At 52.6% G+C, this 21,960-nt stretch overlaps 1 protein-coding gene across 1 annotated transcript in view; it reads left to right on the plus strand.

Annotated features, from left to right (window-relative positions):
* Positions 1-53: 53 nt before the first annotated feature.
* Positions 54-21,960, plus strand: part of H6pd (hexose-6-phosphate dehydrogenase (glucose 1-dehydrogenase)) — a 25,515-nt gene continuing 3,608 nt past the window's right edge. Inside the window, exons 1-4 of the mRNA XM_013035935.1 lie at positions 54-110; positions 10,273-10,909; positions 11,914-12,031; positions 20,769-21,038. Of these exons, the coding sequence (XP_012891389.1) occupies positions 10,292-10,909; positions 11,914-12,031; positions 20,769-21,038 (1,006 nt within the window). The 5' untranslated portion in view covers positions 54-110; positions 10,273-10,291. The remainder of the gene's footprint in view (positions 111-10,272; positions 10,910-11,913; positions 12,032-20,768; positions 21,039-21,960) is intronic.

Raw genomic sequence — 21,960 nt, forward strand, 5'->3', positions numbered from 1 at the left:
GGCCCACCGCCGGCCTCGACGGCTCCGCCGGAGACCCACACTGCGGGAGACACCCCAGGGCTCGGGCCTCCGCACACCCCTAACCGCCCCTGACCCGTGGCCCACGCAAGGTAACGTGATGGAGAACCGGGTGCGTGGCTTGATAGAGTCTTCGGGATTTGTGAGGCTCATCGTTTTGGTCAATCTTGGCAATACTTGAGAGAAAAATGGCCCTTCTGGTACGAGCCGGAGAGAGCTCCCTTCCGGGAGGTTTCGGTGTTACTTTTTGTTGGGTGTGTGTGCCTGAACTCAGGGCCTGGGCGCTGCTCCTTGGCACTCTGCCACTTGAGCCACAGCTCCACTTCCTGCTTTTTGCTGGTCAATTGGAGATGAGAGTCTCATGGACTTTCCTGTCTGGGCCGGCTTCAAACCCTCTGAGATCCTCAGATCTCAGCCTCCTGAGCGGTTGTTATTATAGATGGCATGAGCCGCTGTCTGCCTCCCCGCCCCCACCTTCTTTGAACTACATGAATGCGTAACAAAAAGCCACATTAGCCAATGCACTGAATTTTGTTTTTGGTTTTGTTTTTTTTTTGGTCGGTCATGGGGCCTGAACTCTGGCCCTGGGCACTGCCCCTCAGCTCTTCAGCTCAAGACGAGCACTTTACTGCTTGAGACACAGCATCACTTCCGGGTTTCTAGTAGTTTATTGGAGATAACAGTCTCATGGAATTTCCTGCCCTTTGAACCATAATCCTCAGATCTCAGCCTCCTGAGTAGCTAGGATTACAGGTATGAGCCACTGACACCCGGCTGAATTTGTTTGTTTTTATCCCAAACTGGAATTAGTACTCAGTTCCTGTGACTGGAACAGGACAGCTCACGGCCTTTTAAAAGTGAAACAAATGTGTGGGCAAACAAAGGGAATTGGAAACTTTTAATCTTCTCAGGGCAGCCAAAGGATCTTAACTTTCACTTCCCCAATGGAATTCAAACAAGGCAGCCCCCCCCCTCTTTTGTAAATTGCACAGTGAATTCTGCTAGGTTCTTACCTAGGGACCCTGACCAGCCCTAGAGATCAATAGTCTGACCTTGCTTCCATCTCTCACTACTGTATCTTCCCAAAGATTTCTGTGTCCTCAATCTGATTTCTTCTGGCCAGGCAATAAAATGAGGTAGGTTATCCCCATTTTAGAGCTGGAGTTTCGGATTTAGAGCTCCTTAGATCTTTACTTCCAACCGTTCCCCTCTCTGCACATATTGGGTCTTGAATTCAGGGCCTGGGTGCTGTGTCTTTAGTTTTTTCACTGAAGGATTACACTCTATTTGAGCTACAGCTCTACTTCTGGCTTCTGCTGGTTAACTGGAGATAAGGGTCATTACCTGTTGCTCTTCCCAGGCTGACTTTGAACTGTGATCCTCAGAGCTCAACCTCCTGAGTAGCTAGGATTACAGTAATGAGCCACTGGTGCCCTGTTGGTTCATTAAATTTTTTACAGGAGTTTCAAGAAGCTAAGAAATGCTTTCTTTCATAGGTGTGCATAATGTTTACAATATCCAGTGATAGAAGCTGATATTTCTTTCTTTTCTTTTTGTCAGTCATGGGGCTTGAACTCTGGGCCTGGGTGCTGTCTCTGAGCTCTTCAGCTCAAGGCAAGCGCTCTACCACTTGAGCTATAGCACCACTTCAGGTTTTCTGGTGGTTTATTGGAGATAAGAGTCTCACGGCGTTTCCTGTCTGGGTGGCATTGACCTGTGATCCTCAGATCTCAGCCTCCTGAGTAACTAGGATCACAGGCATGAGCCACCAGTGCTGGGCAGAAGCTGACAGGTGCTCTGAGGGAGGACGTCGCTAAGTGCTGCGCTCTGATCATCAACTTGTGGATTCCTGATTGACTTGTTTTCCTGTCTTGATTGATTTCTTTCCTGTCCCCTGGGAGAGGCACAAAGAATTTAAATAACTTCTCAGAGGCCACCTCATTGTTCAGAGGCAGAACAAAAAGTTGAATTTAAGGTCTCTCACGAATTTAAGGTCTCTCGATTAACAGGTCTCCAACCCAGTCCCCAGGCCTTCATCTTAGCAGGTGGAAGTATGAGTCACTGTTGGATGAAAGGGATGAGGCAAAGAGCAGGGTTGCTGAGACCATTGTTGATCCATTCTTGTAGAGTTGCACAGCCAGTGTCTATACCAACACAATTCTGCCATCTGGACACCTAGCCCTGAGCTACAGGCATGGTAGGTTAGCTCTGGATCCAGACTGCCTTGTACTTAAATCCTATCCCCTTGAAACTGTTGGACATTGGGGAAGTCAGCCTAACTCTGAACCTTATTTTCCTCTCTGCTCACTGCTAAACTTGGGGTTAATGAACGACAGTACTCAACTCATGGAGTCATGGCAAGAATTCAAGTGTATTCTTAGTCTAGCATTTAGCATATGGATCAATACTAAATAAATAGCTCTTTTTTATTTGTGTGTGTGTGTCTGTGTCTCTGTCTGTCTGTGTCTGTACTGGGGCTTGAACTCAGGACCTAGGTACTGCCCCTTACCTTTTACTCTCAAGAACAGCACTCTACTAATTTAGCAATAGCTCCACTTTTGGCTTTAAACCATACTCAAAGCCTGTGCTGGCTTTGAGTTCAGTCCTCAGATCTCCGTCTCTTGAGTAGCTGGGATTACTAGCCTGAGCTCCTAATGCCCCGTTAGCCCTTGTTCTTACAATAGCTGGAGGAATGTGACTAGAAAAGCACCTGCTAAACAACCCTGAGTTCAAACACTACTACTATGCCCATCCCCCACCCCCCCACCCCCGCAAAAAAAGTTGTTTTTTTGTGTGTGTGTCTGGTCGTGAGACCTGAACTCTGGGCCCACGACTGGACCCCCCCCCCAAAAAAAAAAGAAAGTGGTATAGAGAGGACAGGGAGAAATAGAGCACACAGGGGGACAGCTGCTATGGGACAGGGGTGGCAGGGAAAGCCTTACCGAGCTACTGACATTTCAGCAAAGAGCTAAAGTTAGTGAGGGTGTGAACCAAGTGGACATCTGTGGGGAAAAGTGGGCCAGGGAACACAGCAGGTACAAAGGTCCTGGGGCAGGAACATGGACAGCTGGAGCCTAAACAAGGGGTGGAATAGTAGAAGAGGTCAGCGATCTGGGAGAGGCCAGATCCATGCAGACCCTTACTGCCTAACACTATGAAAAGATCCGACTGCCGGCTCACTCTGTAGGGACCAGAGGTGGAAGCAAGAGGCCACACAGGAGCTCACGTAGTGATGCAGAGGGTTGGTGGAGGGGAAGAAGGTGCTGAGAAGTTGTATTCTAATGAACTTTGAAGACACGCCGTGGGATCTGCTGACAGCTCAAATAGCACCAAGGTTGGTGCCAGGACCACCAGGAAGGAGGTGGTGGCGTTTCCGGAAGCTTGGGAAACGGCATTTGAAGCAGGTTGGCGATGGGGGCGGGGGTGCTAGTCAAATCAGTGTTGACCATATGAAGTCTGCTAGATGCCCAGCTGCAGCTGAGTGCACTTGTCTAGTGTGGAGGGGAGAAGTGCATTCTGGGAGCATGGACTGGCCAAGTGTCTGCTGTTGGCAAAGTTCAAGCACAGCAGTATGGAATATCTCTCTTTTGGATACAATTTTGTTTGTTTTTCTGTCTTAGGGCTTGAACTCGGGACTTGGGCACTTTTGTTCAAGGTCAGTGTTGTACTACTTTGAGCCACAGTGCCACTTCCAGCTTTCTGGTGGTTAATTGGCAATAAGAGTCTTATAGACTTTCCTGCCCGGGCTGGCTTTGAACCACGATCCTCAGATCTCAGCCTCCTGAGTAGCTAGGATTACAGGCGTGAGCCTGTTAGAAGGAATTTTACCAGCATTGATGAGAGTAAAAGCCAGTCAAATGGTCAGGAGGTGGTACGCTTTAATAACTTACTACTTTAGCTTTTAATGTAATGTACTTGATTACAAATTTATACAATTCTGTTTTTTGTTTTTTTGTTTTTGTTTTTGTTTTTTTTTTGGTCTGGGTATTGAGGCTTGAACTCAGGGCACTCATTGTCCCTTAGCTTTTTCTCTCAAGGATAGCACTCTGCCACTTGAGACTCACCTTTACTTCTGGCTTTTTGCTGGCTAATTGGAGCTAAGAGTCTCACTGACTTTTCTACCTGGGCTGGCTTGAAACTGCAGTCTCTCCATTTCAGTTTCCTGAGTGGCCAGGATCACTGGTGTGAGCCAGAGTTATAGAATTTCATTGTTGATCATGACTGTGTGCTTAACAACTGTAAAAAAGAAATCCCACAAATGGGGCGCTTGAGTCCAGTTTGCAGGTGTGAAGTGAGCCTGGCTCATCACTGAGTTTATAGAATCTGGGGCATGGAGAGGTGATGGGAGCGAGGGGTCTCTGTTCAAGATGAACCCCAGATCTGGAAGCATTTGTCCCCAGTCTGGTAGAGTGAAATTGATTGACACTGGGGCTGGACCTATGGCTGCATTGTTAGATTTTAGTGAGTGGGTGGGAACAAGAGGGGACCCCAGCAGGAAAATACTTGGGTTGGCAAGGCTATATATATATATATATATATATCTCCTCTTTTTTAGTTTAAAAACGACCTTTAGTTTGGATTCTTGTCTTCCTACCACACTAGTTTTTTATTTTTTAAATTTTTTTTGTTGGTCATGGGGCTTGAACTCTGGGCCTGGGCACTGGCCCTCAGCTCTTCAGCTCAAGGCTAGTTCTCTACCACTTGAGCCACAGCACCACTTCCAGTTTTCTGGTGGTTTATTGGAGATAAGAGTCTCACTGACTTTCCTGCCAGGGCTGGCTTTGAACTGTAATCCTCAGATCTCAGCCTCCTGAGTGGCTAGGATGACAGGTGTGAGCCACCAGTGCCTGGCCTTTTTATTATTTTCTTAAGTTTTTTTTATTTTTAGTTTTTAAAATTTTATTTGTTTATGTGGTCTGGAGGAATTGAACTCGGGGCTGAATGCATGCTAGGCAAACACTCCACCATTACACCACATTTCCAGTTACCTACCTACTCTTCTAAAAAGTCCAAACTGGCAGGCTGTGATTGGAGGAATTTTCCATCTTCCCACCTTGCGCACAGAGGCAGCTATCAAAGGTGTACAGGGGTCACGGTTGGGCAGCAACCCTTGATCTCCCCCTCCCGCCTCTGCCCTGCTGGGCTGAGCGGTCCAGCACGGCCTCCTGGGGTCAACCAGCCCCTGTTTCTGAGTGTAGCTCCGGCACTGCCTGGCTCTGCCTGGGCCAGGCCTGGGCAAGGACAGCCGTGTGGACGCTGGCCTGCCATTTCCTGCCCGGGCGGAAACGAGGGCTGGAGCCAGATTCTGATCTAAACCTCCTGGCTGGCCAAGTCAGGGTTCCCCCTTCTGGGATGCATGCAGGGCCCTTGTCTCACAGGTGAGTCTCTCCAGTGCTGACCTTGCAGGCCCAGCATCGGGCCATCAAGGGTAAGGGACCAGATCCCTGGGTCCAGTCCATCTGAACGCCAGCATGAGCTCTGCAGAGCGGTCCCAGTGCGGGCGGGAAAGACCTGCTCTCAGTGGTGAGAGCATTGCTGGCTTAGCTTGCTTGCTTGCTTGCTTGTTCACTTTCTCTCCTCTCCCATCTCCTCCTCTTTTCTTCTCTCTCTCCTCTCCCACCCTCCACCCTCCCAACAAGGTCTCACTATGTATTTTAGGCTGGCTTTGAACACATCAACCTCCCAAGTGCAGGGATTACAGGCCTGAAACATGCTTGTTTGCCAGCTAGTTTCTTTTTTTCTTTTCTTTTTTCTTCTCTTTTTGGCCAGTCATGGGGCTTGAACTCTGGGCCTGGGCGCTGTCTCTAGCTCTTCAGCTCAAGGCTAGTTCTCTACCACTTTGAGCCACTGCACCATTTCTCCTAGCTAGATTCTTGAACAAAAATTGTAATTGAAACTGTATCCATTATAGTCATTTTTGTTGTTGTTGTTTAATGCCAGTCCTGCGGCTTGAACTCAGGGCCTGGGCACTGTCCCTGAACTCTTTTGCTCAAGACCAGTACTCTATTACTTGAACCACAGCTCCACTTCCAGCTTTTGGTTGTTAATTGGACATAAGATTCTCATGGACTTTCTGCCCAAGCTGGCTTCAAACCACAAGGTCTCACTCAGCCTTTTGAGTAGCTAGGATTATAGGTGTGAGCCACTAGCACCTGGCTCCTCCATATTCTTTTTTCTTTTTCTTTTTGGTCAGTCATGGGGGCTTGAACTCTGGGCCTGGGCACTGGCCCTCAGCTCCTCAGCTCAAGGTAGTGTTCTACCGCTTGAACCACACCACCACTTCCGGTTTTCTGGTGGTTTATTGGAGATAAGAGTCTCACAGACATTCCTGCCAGGGCTGGCTTTGGACTGGGATCGTCAGATCTCAGCCTCCTTAGCTAGGGTTACAGGTGTAAGCCACCAGCGCCTGGCTGTCCATATTCTTTTAAGATACAACCTCAGAGAATTTTGTTTTAACTCTTTTCTCTCCTTCCTCCTTCCTTCCCTCTCTCCTGCCCTCCCTCCCTCCTTTTCTTCCTTCCTCTCTCCCTTTCCGCCTTTCTTTGGAATATGGGATTTGAACTCAAGAACTCATGCTGGGAAAACCACTAAGCTCTGCTTCCAGCCCTTTTTGCGAAGGTAATTTTTTTGTGTAGACTCAAATTCTTTCCCTAGGGCTGGCTTGGACCTCGACCCTTATCTGTAGCCTCTCAGTGCGCTAGGTGATAGATGTGTACCACAACACCCAGCTCATTGGCTGAGATGGGGTCTCCCTAACTTTTTGCCACAGCAGCAATCCTGAGTAGCCGAGATGACAGGTGTGAGCCACCCTCCACACTCCGGTATCAGCGTCCCCGTCATAACTCGGCTCTGGCTTGCTTGGCCCTGCTGTACTGGCTGGGGCTCAGGGTACTAGCGGAGCCTGAACCGCATCGTCCTGCGGGCAGGGTAGAGACTTAAAAGTGCTGAATGGAGGGACAGGAAAATGCAGACATGCTTCAGTGCAAAGGTGCATTTCCTGCGCCCCAGGTTAAAGGGCTTGTCAGTGAGGGATCTGGTCAGGAAATCTGGACTGGAGGGACCACATTTTCCCATTCCCCCCCATCTGATGATATCCGGCCCTTCCTGTCCTACAGCTTTGCAAATGGTGCACTCTGGATTTTCTCATTGATTGATTGATTGATTGTGTATGTGTGTGTGTGTGTGTGTGTGAGAGAGAGAGAGAGAGAGAGAGAGAGAGAGAGGGAGAGAGAGCGAGTTCATAGTTGGATCAGGTACTAGGTGGCTCTTGTGCTTACTTCAGGTACACAATTCTGATAGATTTATTTCATGGTCTGTTCTTCTCAGAGCAAAGAAAGCTGGAAGAGATATGTTTGATTCAGGGAAAAAAGCAAACCTTACACACAGAGTGGCATGGGAGAGGGGTAGACCTCAGGGCATGAGCCGCTGGTCCCTGGTGGAGTGACTTATTTTCTGTTGCATTATGGGTTTGGATCATTTCTGCCCACCGTGTGTGGCGCATCTGGGAGGGTAGCTGTGCCGGGCTTCCCCGGCTCCCGGCACGGGGGTGACGGAGTCTGCGGGGCTGGCTGTGGAGCCCCAGAGGCCAGGGAACAGTGGAATTGTGCAGACCCTGGGACCTGCAGGCGTCTTCCACTTCACTCAGCCAGCATTAGCTAGTCTCATCACATGCCTCCTTCTTTCTCCTAGTAGGCTCAGCCAAGTGACACTAAGGCCTCCAAGCGCAGGGGCTGGGTCTGCTCCCAGGCCATCACAAAGTCCCAGTACCCAGTTATCTCCTGTGGGAAACGAGGTGATGTAGCTGTCCTAGACCCTGCCAAGTACCCGCTCCAGCAAGTGTGTGTGTGTGACTCAGTAGTTAGCAGCCAGTTAAAGGGATGGGCAAATCAAACCACTCAAGGCCTTGGGACCCACCCTAGGTCTGCCAAGTCAGTGTTGCAATTGGGGAGGGTGAGTTGGGGGCAGCTGTCAGCAACTACACCTCAGGACCTTTCCTTTCTTCCCTTCCTCCCTCCCTCCCTCTCTCCCTCCCTCCCTCCCTCCCTTTTTAAACTTGGCAGTACTAGGGTTTGAACCCAGGGCCTTTGCACTTTGCTAGCCACACCTCCACCCTCCCTGGACCTTCTTTATCACATTACAAGTCTTGCCCTCTCCAAAAGTGTAATGCGCATTGCCATTTGCGCCACAGTGTTAAGGTTAAAAGGCACGGTTAGGAAATGAACAAACACATGTTGCCCACTGTGATCGAAGACAGGGCTTAGCAAGGGCAGAGTAAGCAACGGTGTCCAGATCCCCAGTGCCGCCTGTGTTTCGTTGCGAGATGACCTGAGGCTGGGCTGGAAGTGCTGCTTAGCAGACTGCGGCTTGACGCACTCGCACTCGCTCCCCAGAGGAGGCTTGGTGGCGCAGTGCGGGGGGGGGGGGGATCATCCACCCTTCCTCACTGACAGGCTGGGGTGGCCGAGGCGCTGGCCTGGGTCACAAGCTCCCCGCCTGCCCGTCCAGGCTCCACACTGGACCCATCCCCAGCCAGATCAGGGTTTGGAAACAGCTGGCTACTGGCACCTCCCCTCGGCAGGCTGTGTCCCGGGGTTCGGGTTCCTCCTGCGGCTGCTCCTGCACTGACCTTGTGGCGTTGCCTTCCCTCTGGCCGGGGCCATTGCCAGTTAAGAAAGAAACAGTTGAAGCCCAAGGACTTTCACTCAAAAGACAGAAAGCAGTAGAGTAGGCCTGAGGGGTGTGTATTTAGAGAAGGTTGAAGATGCAGGAGGAGGGGGCGGGCTGGAGGCGCCCCCCCACACCCCCGCATAGGAGGCCGATAGGAGCCTTTTATACATCTGTATCTCTTTAAAACTCCATCTGTGTGAGCACAATACCCCAAGATGGCCATTGCTTCTCTCTCTTTCTCTCCCCTCCCTCCCCCCTCCCTCTCCCTCCGCTTCCCTTCTTCTCCCTCCTTCTCCCTCCCTTTCCCTCCCCCCCCCCATGGAACCCAGTATTCTTGTGTGTCAGGCAAGTGCTCCACCACTGAGCCACACAACCAGCCTAGAGTTGGTTTTTTTTGTGTGTGTGTATGTCGGTCGTGGGGCCTGAACTCTGGGCCTGGGCGCTGTCCCTCAGCTCTTCAGCTCAAGGCTAGCGCTCTACCACTTGAGCCATAGCGCCACTTCTGGCTTTTTTCTGCTTCTGTGGTGCTGAGGAATTGAACCCAGGGCCTCATGCATGGGAGGCAAGTGCTCTACCACTGAGCCACCTTCCTAGCCCAGACCAGCGTTTTTGTTTTGCTTTTTTTTGGCAGTACTAGGGATTGAATTCAGAGCCTCGCACTTGCTAAGCAGGTGCTCTACTACTTGAGTTACCCCACTAGCCCCTTTTTATGTAGTTTCTTTTCTTTTTTTTTTTTTTTTTTTCGGTCATGGGGCTTGAACTCTGGGCCTGGGCGCTGTCCCTCAGCTCTTCAGCTCAAGGCGAGCGCTCTACCACTTGAGCTACAGCGCCACTTCTATGTAGTTTATTTTCAAGGTGGGGGGTCTCCCTTCTTGTCCAGGCTGGCCGGTACTACTGTCCTTCCCTTTGTCACTGGGATGATAGGCCTGTGCTATTGTGCCTAGTCATTGGTTGCTATGGAGTCTTAGAAACTTGTATGCCTAGACTGGCCTTGAACCACAATCGCCTGATCCCTGCCTGTCCAGTAGCCAGGATTACTGGCTGCAGCCATGCCCCACGCCCGAAGTTAGTTCCTAATCCTTGTGCTAGAGCCCTTTGTTAGCATGCTTATGTTGGCAGAGGCCATTAGACTGGGGAAAAAGCCAAATGAGGGCTGAAGAGGCGGTAGGTACTCCCCCCAGTCCCAGCCATGGTCTACAGGCCTGGGAACAGCCCAGAGCTGGGCGGGGCTTCCCCTGCCGACCCTGGGGACCTGTGCTCCCCTGGGGAACAGGCAGTGTTTGTACAGCCTCTCCTTCCGGCCCTGTCTGGTGGCTTGTGTCACCTAGTTCCCAGCAGCCACCATGTGGCCTGTGGCTTTGTTTGCCTCCCTCCCACTGCCTGCCTGGCACAGAGGCCTGGTTGTAGGAAGGAGGGGCCGTGTAGCGTGGGGCAGTGCAGCCTGGCGCCGTACGGCGCGGCGCGGCGCATTTATTCCCAAGAACGATGGCCGTTTCTCGCCAGGCAGGAAATGTTTGCCGCCCTAGACACAGGTTTGCTTCTGGGTCACAGCCGCGAGTCTTATCCTTCCTCGTTCCGTCACCCCAGGCTCCCAGGCGCTTGCAAGATGCTCACAGTGGCTGTGTGCCTGGCGCTGCTGGGCTGCCTGCAGGCCCAGGAGCTCCGTGGACATGTGTCCATAATCCTGCTGGGAGCCACCGGGGACCTGGCAAAGAAGTACTTGTGGCAGGGACTCTTCCAGCTGTACCTGGACGAGGCAGGGAACGGCCACCATTTTAGCTTCCACGGGGCCGCTCTAACGCCTCCCCAACAGGGCCAGGAGCTCATGGCCAAGGCCCTGGAGACTCTCTCCTGCCCCAAGGACACCATGCCCAGCCACTGCGCTGAACTCAAGGAGCAGTTCCTGCAGCTAAGCCAGTACCACCAACTGAGGACGGCTGAGGACTACCAGGCTCTGAGCAGACATATCGAGGCCCATGTCCAGCAGGAGGGCCTCCAGGAGGCTGGCAGGATCTTCTACTTCTCAGTGCCTGCCTTCGCCTATGCCGACATTGCCCGCCACATTAATAGCAGCTGCCGGCCAGCCCCTGGCGCCTGGCTGCGGGTTGTCCTCGAGAAACCCTTCGGCCACGACTACCACTCAGCCCAGCAACTGGCCACGGAACTCGGGAGCTTTTTCCAAGAGGAGGAGATGTTCCGAGTGGACCATTACCTGGGCAAGCAGGTGAGCCACCAGGGCTGCCAAGGAACTCCGCAGGCACAAAATGTGGAAAGAGGCCCAAGGGCACTGGAGCTTGAGCCCCCAGGTCTCCCTGCAGGGCCCGAGGATATTAGGGGGCAGCAGGCAGGACTGCCTTGCTTGTCTCAGTGTCCCCAATCCTGGTGTTTGTATAGGCCCATCCTTGGGGCTTCCCAGACGGGGTCTGGGCTTTGGCTCTGCCCCATCACCCTGCTTTTCCACAGAGTGACCCAGCTGGGGATCTGTGGGGGACACTGTAGGAATTAGATTGGCGTTCTAACTTTATACCCGTATGTCTCTTCCCAGCAATTCCTGCTTCCTGAGTTCTCTTTGGGCTGAAGACGAGTAACAAGATCTTAACACTGATAGGGGCTGTGAACCCCTAAGCCCTGATGAAGGATCTTGTGGGGTGCATGTCAGCAGCCAGTTCGCTGCACAAGCCTCAAACCTTGAGGAGGTGCATCCAGGCCCTGCCACCCCAGCCCAGAGCACAGCACACCTGCCCCCTAGGTGCTGAGTGCCAGGTTGTTACCTGGCAAAGGCTTCAGTCTCCAGCCCATGCAGTTGCCAGAGTACCAGTCCCAAATAGTGGTCCCTGATCAGGTCAGGTACTGTTGAGAATTTTACTCACTGCAAAATCAGAAGATATGCTGAATGTATTCACTTTAAATCTTTTAAAAATTTATTATTACATTTTTGTGGTACTGAGGAATTGAACCCCAGGCTTTGTGTATGCTAGGCAAGCACTCTAGAATGACTGCCTAGCAAACGTAAGGACCTGAGTTCAAACTCCAGTGTCACCCAAAACAAAAAAAAAAAGGTGTTGAAATTTCAGAAGTCTTTAATAGGCTATGAAACCCAAGACCCCAAACTATTGCCCATGGAGTATCTGCTCCCCCGATTGGAGAATAGGGATGCTTTGAACACTTGAAACAGAGCCACCTTCTTCCTCTAGAGAAGCATCCACGTCCAGTCTTCCTTCCTCACAGGCCGTGGCTCAGATTCTGCCCTTCCGGGACCAGAACCGCCAGGCCTTGGATGGCCTCTGGAACCGGCACCACGTGGAACGGGTGGAGATCATCATGAAGGAGACGGTGGATGCGGAAGGTGTGTGTATGTAGCTGTGGGCCCTGCACTTGGAGGCCATGCTAGCCTGTGTCTGGCTGGCTGGAGGTCTGAGCAGCACCCTGGCCCTGTGTGTGGCCCGCAGGGCTCAGAGGGAGGCTTTCTGCCTCTATGGTTCCCTGGGGCCTGCTGGGAGCCTAGCTCTGCAGGGGCCAGCTGCCTGTGCCATACACGGCACAGACCCTGGGAACAGCTGGCAAGGGGTAAGGGCTGGAAGCTTCCCTGGGATTTACCAGTGTGGTGGAGATCACCAGAGCTGTGTGAGGGCTTTGCACACTCCAGAGCTTGTGCAAGCAGGGCCCTTCCTTCTCACCCTGTACCGGGGAGGGGTGGGGAAGTGGGGGGGAGGGGGCTGGTACTAGCTCCATTGCTCTTTCTCCTGAGGGTGTGGGGGGGTGCCTGAGGCTTGTGAGGCCCACTTCCTGTTGCATGCACCCTCTCCTGGCCTTCTCCACCCCTGCTCTCTGGGCTGTCCCTGTACTTGTCACACGGTGTGTGGGATCTGACTGTAGACCCAGAAAGCTCCCCCCTCGGAGTGCTGAATAAATGCCTGTGAGCAGGCATGTGAGCGGGGGTTAGGAGACCCGTCTCTGCCTCCAGCTCATCAGCGCATCCCCACAACCCGTCACTGCCGCATCTGCAGGCACACAGGTCTGGAGGCGATGACGGCTGAGGCCCCTTTGAGCTCTGGCGCTCTGGGTGCTATTACATTTTCTGGCACCCAGTCTGTTTCAAGCAGTTCTTACCCAGCCATAATGCATGTTGACCTGGATGGTGTCCTTAGCGACCCCTCCTGGCTGCCATGTGATAGGGGACAGCTACCCGCCCCCTTACAGATGAGCTTTGGTGACTTGTCCAGGGCTTGGGGTGGAGGGTGGGAGGCGGTCTGGGGGACAGCAGTGTAGCTCCAGCTCCTAGGCGTGGCAGGTGTGCATGGCAGGCCAGTTGTGTCCACATCCAGCCCCGTCCTGTACCCACTTCGTGCAGCTGCAGGGAGTTCCCAAGGCCAGAGAAAGGGCAGGCCACACATTAGACCAGGAGAGTGTGCATGTGTGTGTGAGTGTGTGGCCAGAAGCTCTGCCTTTTTTTCTCTCCACTTGTCCTTTCTCCTTGCCATTTCTCTTCCTTTTTCCCCTAGTTACTCTTAGGCTTTCCCTGCTTTCCTCTCTGAATGGGTATGTAGCATTGCAAGCTTTGTGTGGGCTGTGGGGTTGCAGATGAAGATTAATGGAGAAGGTTACAAATGCTCCCCCCGCCCTGGTGTGTGTGTGTGGGGGGGGCAGGTGAGCAGCAGAGGCCAGGCTTTGAAGGGCAACTCTCAAAAGGCTCTGGGCTTCTCCCCTCTGGGGCCCATAGCAGAGTTCTGGCCCCTGGCCGTGACTGTTCGCAGGTCTCTGGAAGTCCTCCTGAGTCCTCCAGAAATCCCCTTCGGGCTCTGCAGGGGCTCAGCTGTGGGTGGTCTGGACCTGAGGGGTCCAAGGCCCCAGTGGCACCGTGTCCTCCCTCAGCCTTTGTCTCCCTCTGCAGAGCTGAGCAGCTGGTTTGGCCCTGAGAGTGTGGAGTGGGCAGGCAGCCAAGGCTCCTCTCTTCCTGAGGGCTCCAGCCGCCAGAACTGGTCCTCTGCCTGTTTCGCGGCTGCACTGCTGGGGCTGGGTCTCCCTGGACAGGCTCAGAAGTGGCAGGACAAGCCCAGGTTCTTTCTCTTCATGCGTGTGTGTACCAGGAGAGAACCCTGCGGAGCCTGTGCCAGCGCTGTGACCCGCACACCTCCCCTCTTCCTGATCCTGCTTTGGACTCTGTAGTCCAAGCTGGAGAGAGGGCAGGCACTGTCCCCCCCCCCCATTCCCCCACCACCACAGGGCTGAGGCTGCTGCCATGTGGGTAGTGGGGTGGCGAGCAGACAGGAGGCCAAGATGGTATCCTACCAGAGTTCGGTGGGCTTAGCAGACAAATGAATGTTTCCAAGGCAGAAGGACCAAGGGCACAGGCTATGGCTCAGACCCCAGCCCCACCCCTGCTAAGCTGGGCTAGACCCCACTTCTCCTGGCAAGTGTGCAGCAGCTGCCCGCCCCCTGCCGCCAGTCTGGACCATAGCCTGTGTGCTGCGAGCCAGACTAGGGTGCTGAGCTTTCCTGGCCTGGTGTGGACAGAGCCTTGGGCCAGGGTTTTGAGCTGCAAGGTCGTTTGATGTTTGTCCTCACCCAAATGGCAGCATCCCGTGCCAACCTGGTGGTCTCACCTGCTGCTCCCCTCAAGGGTCCCAGCGTGGAGTCAGAGATGCCCGGGGCTCTGGCAGCAGCGTGGCCAGAGTGATGCAGGCCAGGTCAGCGGCCGCTGTGTGGCAGTGGCTGCGGAGTGGCTCTCATCAACCCCAGGAAGTGCTCAGTAGACAGGAGCGGCCAGGTCTTTCAGGAGGCGGGACTGGGATTTGAACCACAGCGTGTGGCTCCTTAGAACCGGAACCTGTGACCACTGTACGCCTGGTCTCCCAGTTGCCCAGGGCCTCCGCAGTTGGCCTGCCTGGCAGGGGGCTCTCAGGGGCACACTGTGGCCCTCGTTTTCCCTCTGCACAGAGGCTTGGACCGGGGAAGGAAGAGGACTTCCATTGGGAGAGGGTCCTCATCCCGACACTGGGGGAAGAGCACAGTGCGGGTTAGAGTGGACATCGGTGCCCCGCACCGAGGGACTGACGTAGCCAGGTCCTCTGAGGTAGCGCCAGCTGTCCAGCCGCCCACCTGAGTGCCAGGAGGCGTCGGGAGCTCACTCAGCAGGGCCAGCGCCCCTCCCGTGCCATCTGCTGAGCTGTCTGCAGGGTGAGTCCAGGGCAGTTGCAGCTTCCTTTCGAGGGGGGCGGGGAGAGAACCAGCCAGCAGCTAGCCTGCCTCGCCCTCGCCCTCACCTTCCTTATTTGTAGTGATCCCAGAAGATATGGACAGGCGCTGCAGCTGGCTTTTGTTGCTCTTATTTTTGTAAAGAGTCTGTTTCTCCTGGGGGAGCTTGGGTCTCCTCCAGTGTGGAAGCTGTGAGAATGGGGTTCCTGGTCCCCTTCCGAAGGTGGCCGTCCTCGGCCTGGCCTCTCTTCAATGCCCAGACCTTGATCCCTCGCTTAGGTAGAAGGGTAAAGTCAGATAATGTCCATCAAATACATTACCAATGGCAAGGCCCTGCTTCTTAGGAGTTTGCGAGGAGAGGTGGCAGCGATCATCCAACAGTCTGTGTCCCCTGTGACTCAGGTTGCTTTATTATACAAAGACCTGTGATTAGTCTGTAGCATTGCGTTATATCCGTTCTTACCTGACATCTCTCTGTCTCTCTTGCACTTGAGTATTTGCATATTCCAATCTGCATGTATTTGCATTTTGCATAGTATATCTTGTTGTGGCTCTCTGTTTTCATTCAGTTCTGTTTCTATCACAGAATGTGTGGTAGACATTCTATAGTTAGGCATTTTGATTGTTTCTAGTTTTTGCATTTCTAACAGTACTTTCCAAGGTGCTTTTTTATTTTCTGGTCTCATTGTAAATATTTTGTAATTGTTATTATAAAGGTGATATACAGTGCCAAGATTAAAAAAATAAAAACGAGATACAATTCATACTCAATATAATTCACCCTCTTAAAGTACACAGCTCTGTGGATTTTAGTATATTGCCAAGTTGCACAACTGCTGTGTAATGCCAGGACATTTGTGAGCATTTCTCAGTGTGCTCAGTAAGCCAAAGCTATGCACTTCCTGTCCCGTGGGCTCACGCTGGGCTCCTGAGGACAGGGCGCTGCCTGCCTGCCTGCGCTCTGTGATCCCCTGACCTTGGGCACAGTCTGGACTGGCACACACAGGAGCCAGGTTTATGGATGTCTTCCTTCTCGTTGTAGCTTTCTGCTCTTTTCCAGTACTCGTAGGTTTTAGGAAAGGATATGGGAGTGAGTGTAGGTCATTTTCAGGAAAAAAAAAATCAATGGTGGTAACCAGCAGTTCCTAAAACAAATCAGCATATTGGGAACCATTAGTGCCAGCCTCCAGCTCTCTACCCTCCTGCTTGACTGCTGCAGGGTTCATGCGCCAGGCCAGCCCTGGGCCTGTACTCACACCCACAAAGGCAGAGCTGGCCGGGATGGAGCAGAGCCGCAGGCCGAGCTAAATGTGGCTGCACCCCCAGAACTTGAAATGGAGTGAAGGAAGCTCTCTTCTTCCCAGCAGGTAGTAAGCTCGTGACAGGAATTCTCCCTGAGAACCAAGAATCCACTGGATAAAAATAGGACAAGGGCCTCTTAGGGATTTGCTAATGTAATGAATGGTAAGCAGATAACAGGGCATTTAAGGCTGCTGGTGCATTGTCTCCATCAAACTTTGGTTTGTTCTTCAGGCTCGAACTGGTGTCCTTCTGCCCAAATATGGTGTCACCAATTCTTCTGATGTTTTTACATTTGCACATCCCTGAGGTTGAGCATGCTGTGGGGGGAGGGATGGGTAAACTGGTAGCCATTCCTCTCAGTGATCAGCCATGCACTTGCCATCTGTGCGGTTTCAGCTTTGATGAAATGCAGCTCACTACTAGCCTTCATGGCCTATGGCCTTCTCTGGCCCACAGTGGCACCTTGAATGGTCTTTTTTTTTTTTTTTTTGTCAGTCATGGGGCTTGAACTCTGGGCCTGCACGTTGTCCCTCAGCTCTTCAGCTCAAGGTGAGCGCTCTACCACTTTGAACCACAGTGCCACTTCCAGTTTTCTAATGGTTCATTGGAGATAATAGTCTCCCAGACTTTCCTGCCCAGGTTGTCTTTGAACCTTGATCCTCAGATCTCAGCCTTCTGAGTAGCTAGGATTACAGGTGTGAGCCACTGGCCCCTGGTTTATATTAACTCTTTTAATCCCTAAAACATCCCTGTTGGGGTGCCAACATGATTCTTCTGCCCCCTCCCCTTTTTAAACACTATGTGTCAGCATTATTCACTTGAGATCACCGGGCCAAAGTTGGCAGAGCAGGTGTTTGAACCCTGGTCCTGGGACCATACTGGGATCACGAGTCTGGACTGCTGATCATGGCTCTAGCCAGCCACCAAATAGTTTAGATTCACCCTCTAAATACTGTCCTTGCATTTCTGGGTTACCTCGTTCCTCTGTTATGTCCTTCAAATGCAGCATCGCTGATTTCATTATACAAGTCCGTCTGACAGTTCATCTTCCCAAACCACCTCTGACTGCTACGCCTCCCCACACTAAAACTCCCCAAAGTCCCACAGAGGTAAACCCCCACCACACGCCTCACCCGCTTCAAGCACATCTTCAGAGTTCACCTCCACCACCACCACAATCGGCTTTTGGGTATTTTCCTTACTCTGGAGAGAAGCCTGCACCCAATGGCTATCCTCCATAAGTTCCCCATTCCCCCGGCCCCCGGCCACCCGGCATCTGTGTTTCTCTCTCTAGATCTTGCCTTTTCTGGACATTTCATATCAACAGATATTTTTTAAATCAATGGACCCATAATTTGTGGCCTTTGTTTTTTTTATTACTTTGGTATATTTTCCCTCCCTGGTTGTGGGGCTTGAACTCAGGGCCTGGGTGTTTTTCCTGAGCTCTTTTGCCTAAGGGGAATGCTCTACCACTCTGAGCTACAACACTGCATGAGTTTTCTGGTGATTAATTGGAGATAGAGTCTCATGGACTTTTCCTGCCTGGGCTGACTTTGAACCATGATCCTCAGATCTCAGCCTCCTGAATAGCTAGGATTACAGATGTGAGACACCAGTACCTGGCTCTTCCCTCCCCCCCCCCCGCCCCTCCACCAGTGCTGACTCTGACTCTGAGCACTCTCCCTTAGCATTTTTTCAGCTTGCTTGCTTGCTTTTTTTCCTTTTCCTTCCCTCCCTCCCTTCTTCCTTCCTTCTTTCCCTCCCTCCCTCCCTTTCTTTTTCTTTCTTTTTTTCTTTCTTTCTTTCTCTTTCTTTCTTTTTCTTTCTCTCCTTCCTTCTTTCTTTCTTTCTCTCTCTCTCTTTCTTTCTTTCTTTCCTTCCTTCCTTCTTTCTTTCGTCAACAAAACTTAAACTTTGTATCTGATGCTTGTTGGCTGGTTTTCTACCAACAGAGCCATGCCTCCAACCCCTTCCTTAGCTTCTTTGCTCAAAGCTGGTGCTCTACGACTTGAGCCACCGCTCTACTTGGACTTTTTGCTGGTAAACTTGCCAACTGGTTTTAATTTTGTTAATTTCATGGTGCTAGAGATTAGAACCCAGGGCCTGTGCATAGGAGGCAAATGCTTTACCACTGAGCTATACCCACATCTCTACCAGCTGCTTAAAAAGAACTTTATAGTCTTCTGTGTGTCTATCCTTAGATTTTGTTCCATTTCCTCTCCTTTACTGTTCCATGTTTTTTCATTTTGTTTTGTTTTTTGTTGGTCATGGGACTTGAACTCTGGGTTTGGGCGCTGTCTCTCAGCTCATCAGCTCAAGTTGAGAGCTCTACCCCTTGAGCCACAGCACCACTTCCGGTTTTCTAGTGGTTTATTGGAGATAAGAGTCTCACGGACTTTCCTGCCTGGGCTGGCTTTGAACCTCGAGCCTCAGATCTCAGCCTCCTGAGTAGCTAGGATTACAGGCTTGAGCCACCGGTGCCTGGCTGTTACCTGTTTTTTGATAGATGATTCTTTTCGTTTTTTTTGGTTGGTGGTTATGGCACTTGACCTTGGGACCTGGGCACGGACCCTGAGCTCTTTTGCTCAAGCCACAGCACCACTTCTGGTTTTCTGGTGGTTAATTGGAGATAAGGCTCTCACAGACTTTTCTTGCCCAAGTGGGATTTGATCCTCAGATCTCAGCCTCCTGAGCAGCTAGAATTACAGGCGTGAGCCACCAATGCCGGGCCTAATACTGCTTTTTCCCCTTGAACTTCAAAAGGTGCCTGGAGGTTACAATTGAACATGTCCATCTCAGTGTCCAGTGCTTCCTGTCCAGTCACCCATCATCCTCCCCATCCTGATGCTCCCTCCCCCAGCCTCATTTCCGGAATCACACATGTCCACTGAGTGTCTTGCTCTATTTGTTTCTTGTGTATTGATGTTTATACCCCTGAGATCCACACAGGAGAGAAAAACGTCCTTTGGCTTCCTAAACCTGGCTTATTTCACTTGGTATATTTTTTAGATCTATTCATTTCCCTGCAGATGACATTTCATTCTTCCTAATGGCTGCATACAATTCCATTGTGTGTGTATATGCCATTGAAGGTATATGTATATACACATGTCATTATAAGTATGTATATGCATATAAGTGGTTTGTATACATACATACATATGTACATCACATTTTATTTCTTATTTCTGTATATAGAACATTCCTTAAACAATCCCCTGTCTAATTTTGATGAAGAATCACACACTTTGGTTCATATGTGAATCTTTCTGTCATATGTGAATCATTCTTGTGCCTCAGAGAAAATGCACATAAGAACCTTAAGCTCTGCAACCATGTGTGTTGAAGGCAGACGATCAGCACTGACGTGGCTGCCTTGGAGAAGGCCGTGGAGTGTACCGTGTGTGGCCAGTCAGCCCTGGTCACTGACTCCCTCCTGTGTAGAGGAGGGGTGAGCGGTACCTGCCACAGAGGACCCTGCGTGCAGTGGCTCGTGGCAGGTGCTCAGGGGCGTGTGTTCCTCGTGCCAGGCTCTGTGTCCAGTACTCTGACGTGTCTTTTCACCGTCATGAGAGCCGAGTGTTTGCCCGCTGTCTCCTGGATGTTTTAAGTGTGTCTAATTGGGGCGCATCGTTCCTCTGCCCTCCCTGGTTTGCTCTTTACACTGTCTTCCAGCTCTGTAAACCAGCCCCCCAGCCCCTGTCCTATGGCTTGGGCCCCAGTTTAAGGACCTCTCATCTATTATGTTGGTACTGGGGCTTGAACTCAGGGCCTGGGCACTGTCCTTTTTTGTTCAAGGCTAGTGTTCTACCACTTGAGCCACAGCTGCACTTCCAGCTTTTTGCTGACTGATTGAAGATGAGTCTCACGGGCATTCCTGCCTAGGCTGACTTTGAACCTTAATCCTCAGATCTCAGCCTCCTGAATAGCTAGGAGTATAGGTGTGAGCCACTGCTACCAGGCTCTCTGTATTTTTGTTGTTGTTGTTGTTGTTGGTTGTGGGGCCTGACCTCTGGGCCTGGGCGCTGTCCCTCAGCTGTTCAGCTAAAGGCTAGTGCTCTACCACTTGAGCCACAGCACCACTGCCGGCTTTTTCTGCTTATGTGGTACTGAGGAATCGAACCCAGGGCCCCATGCATGCGAGGCAAACACTGTACCACTGAGCCACCTTCCCAGCCCTCTCTGTATTTTTAGAGGTAAGGAGTTTGGTCAGGACACAGCAGTCAGTCTCCGCGCCCTGCCTCCATCCCCACTGTGTCATTGTGGCCTCTTCCGGTTCTGAGCATGCTGGACCTGCTGCGGCCCGGTGCCCAGGGCCGGAGGGCAGTGCAGTCCGGCCTTTGCTGGGACTAGAAATTTCTCACACATTCCTGGACGGATCCAAGACTTGTCACTTTCCCTTAGAGCAGTTCTCAGTGAAGGGAGGGGATCCAGGACGCCCCTCTGCCCTGGGCACGTGGAGGATTATTCTGGCATGCTCCTTGTCTTGGGCTGAGGAAGGAGGGCCACTAGCATGGGTGTGGGGTGGGGGTCCTGGCACACCTTGGGGCTTGGGGACCCTCCTGACTCTCCCCCCACCCCCCCAGGCCGCACCAGCTTCTACGAGGAGTACGGCGTCATCCGGGACACTCTGCAGAATCACCTGACGGAGCTCCTCATGCTCATCGCCATGGAGCTGCCTAGCGACATTGGCAGCTCGGCTGCGGTGCTGGAGCATAAGCTGCAGGCCTTCCGCGCCCTGCGGGGCCTGCAGAAGGGCAGCGCCGTCCTGGGCCAGTACCAGACCTACAGCGGGCAGGTGCGGCAGGAGCTGCAGAAGCCGGGCAGCTTCCACAGCCTGACGCCAACCTTCGCAGGTGCGCTGCCGGGGGCCGGAGGGTGCTGGGGGTGCGGTGACCTTCCTCTATCCGGCCACCTGCCAGCTTGGAGCAGGGGGCCATCTGCTGGTGCTTCCTGGGCTAAGGGCGTCTTGGCGGCAGTCTGTGCACATCCGCCTCCATTCGGGCCTGGTTCCAAAAGCCTCCGAGGGCTGACAAGCACAGCCCTTGCGGGCATGGGTGGGCATGCGTCTGGCTTCCCGATGCAAACCTCTGCCAGCTCCCAGCCTGAGGTGCTTCCTGCCGACACTGCACTGGGCAGTGGTGCCTGCCAGAGCCATGGCTCCTGGGGCTCGCACTTTGGGGGAGAGGGTCTGCTCTGGCCGGCTGTGAGGACTGTCAGTGGAGCAGCAGTGGCTCTCAGAGTGGGTACCAGATGCTGGGCACTCTGCCTTGGTTTCCTTCCATCCTCACACAGACCCCCAGCAGCTGATTGCAGCTCCATGATGGCTTGGAGGTGGGTGTGGGGCGTGTCAGTGGGCTTTTCTTGCCAGGACATACAGACCACAGGCATGCACACACAGCCCTTCCCAGACAAATGTACACACACGCAGCCCTGCCCAGACACACATGCACACACATCCCTGCCGGGACACACACGCACATGTATCCCTGCTTGGACACACGTGCACACACAGCTCTGCCCAGACACACGCACACGCAGCCCTGCCCAGACACCCGTGCACACATCCCTGCCTGAACATGTGCATATGCATCCCTGCCCGGACACACATGCACACACATCCCTGCCCGGACACACATGCACACACATCCCTGCCCAGACACACGTGCACACACAACCCTGACTGGACACAAGTGCACACACATCCCTTCCTGGACACACGTGCACACGCAGCCCTGCCAGGACACACGTGCACACACATCCCTGCCTGGACACACG

The sequence above is a fragment of the Dipodomys ordii genome, unplaced genomic scaffold (genome assembly GCF_000151885.1).
Source record: "Dipodomys ordii isolate 6190 unplaced genomic scaffold, Dord_2.0 Scaffold6, whole genome shotgun sequence".
Lineage (NCBI taxonomy): Eukaryota > Metazoa > Chordata > Mammalia > Rodentia > Heteromyidae > Dipodomys > Dipodomys ordii.